Below are 1,963 nucleotides of genomic sequence, written 5' to 3'. Positions count from 1 at the left end.
GGWAACATGCCAGCAACCTACAGCACAACAAGACTCAACAACCTCGACTGTCAAATGAGACATTACGCGGGAGCCTACAATCGTGGCACGATCAGAATGATTGCACAACGGCTCAGTGACGATCTCTATCATGATGGTTCTTCTGCTCGGCTCGAGGTCGCAATCGAGTACGCCAATCGTCAATATCGCTCGGGCAAGTTCACAAAGGCAGGTGATGCGATCAGTCTGTTCAACCCAGATGAGTATGATGGCATCCCTCTCGACGACCTCACGATCAAGGGATTCTACATATTTATCATTCATCCTAACCTCAGAGCAGGCGGCTGTGACGGCAAACATAATGACTGCTTCTACGACTGTCTCAAAGCCGCATTCCCAGACAAGGTAACCAAGCACTTCAGCAAGCCATGGATCTTCAAGCGATTCTTCAAGTTGGAGCGCGATGCCAAGGTCCCACTCAATCTCAGATCAGAGATCGAGGACAAGCTCAAGATGTGCATCAATGTCAAAGGTGATTATTGCAAGACATCAACCAAAGAGTACGTCAGAGTGGTCAATCTCAAACTAACCAACGAACACTACACTCTAGACAAGGAGGGCGCCTTTGAGCCCAAGGGCATCATCCTCAAGCGATACAACGATGACAGAATACTGCCAGTCATGGCGTACAAGTGGGACGACGACAATGATCAAGTGCAGCTCTACGATGGCACAAACTACAGCACGATGAGCAAGGCAGCACTCATCGATGAGCTCAAGAAACAAAAGTTCGACGGCAAGTGTCGATACATCAAAGTAGAGGCTGCCAAGAAGAGGAAGAGCAAGAAGCCCATCAAGACGCTGGAGGAGACATGGTTGGACTTTATCAAAGATGCCGACGCACTCAAAGAAGGTACTGACGGCATCATCGACTTGTACTTTACAGGATCAAACATTAACAAGGCCGCCCTCAACCTATTTAGCAAGTACAACAAACATGTCATTCCAGATATCATCGAACAAGAGGAAGCCAAGTGGATAGCCAAGGCATCGAATGGACCATTGAGGTTCGCCGACACATACACTGGCCCTCTCTACAAGTATGACGTCTCTGGCATGTACGCCGCCATCATGAGAAGCAGCACCTTCTCAGTGCCCATCAAGAAAGGCGAGTTCCATCAACTGACCGACGAGGAGCTCAGCGCCAAGTCAGGCATCCCCTTTGGTATCTACAGGGCGATCATCAAAGGTGAGCACAGAGCATTCAGACCCAACGACAACAACTATTATACTCACTACGACCTCACCTTTGCGCAGGAGCTAGGACTCACATTCAACCTGATCAACGACAACAAGCACAATGCCTTGCTCTATCCTACTGGCAGAGTCAATGGCAACATGCTCTTCGGCAAGTTCATCGATCAGGTGCTGGACTGGAAGAAAGCAGATGTGCCACGTGCCAAGGAGCTCTATCAACGTCTCTGGGGCGCTCTCTCCAAGTACAACAAGTCAAAAGAGTATGTTAACATCAAGGCAGAGAAGAATGTTGTCGTCGACAAGGAGCTCGGCATCACTGACATTTACTTCAAAGCCAGTCTTCCAGAGAATCACTCGATCGACGCGATGAACATCACGCACAACGGCAACGTCATGGTCAAGTCAATCAACAACCTCGACATGTTTGACACGCCATTCGCTCGCATCATGCCATTCATCATCGCTCGTGGACGCAAGATGATTGGAACGATAATAAAGGACGACATTGACAGCATCAAGCGAGTGCACACTGACGGATTCGTCTCGACCAAGCCCTGGACTGAGAAGACAGGCAAAAAGTCATTGGACTACCCCAAGTTGGGCAAGGAGTGTGGAGACCTGCGCTACGAGGGCTACTGCCCCGACGCCATTGTCAAGAATATGGCCAAGGTCGAGGGAACATTCATTGTTTAAATAATGTTGGATAGGATATAATGGAGGAGTTCAG

General features: G+C 49.1%; 1 protein-coding gene across 1 annotated transcript; it reads left to right on the top strand.

The window, feature by feature from the left end:
• Positions 1-6: 6 nt before the first annotated feature.
• On the top strand, positions 7-1,929 carry SAMD00019534_123960 (hypothetical protein; the record flags this gene model as incomplete). Its single annotated transcript, XM_012892340.1, has 2 exons — positions 7-242; positions 315-1,929. 2 exons carry the CDS (start codon positions 7-9, stop codon positions 1,927-1,929), a joined length of 1,851 nt encoding a protein of 616 aa, XP_012747794.1.
• Between the last annotated feature and the right edge of the window lie 34 nt (positions 1,930-1,963).

Source organism: Acytostelium subglobosum (genome assembly GCF_000787575.1).
Source record: "Acytostelium subglobosum LB1 DNA, scaffold: scaffold42, whole genome shotgun sequence".
In the NCBI taxonomy this organism is placed as follows: Eukaryota; Evosea; class Eumycetozoa; order Acytosteliales; family Acytosteliaceae; genus Acytostelium; species Acytostelium subglobosum.
Note: the sequence above shows the minus strand (reverse complement) of the source record. Positions and strands in the feature narration are given on the sequence as shown.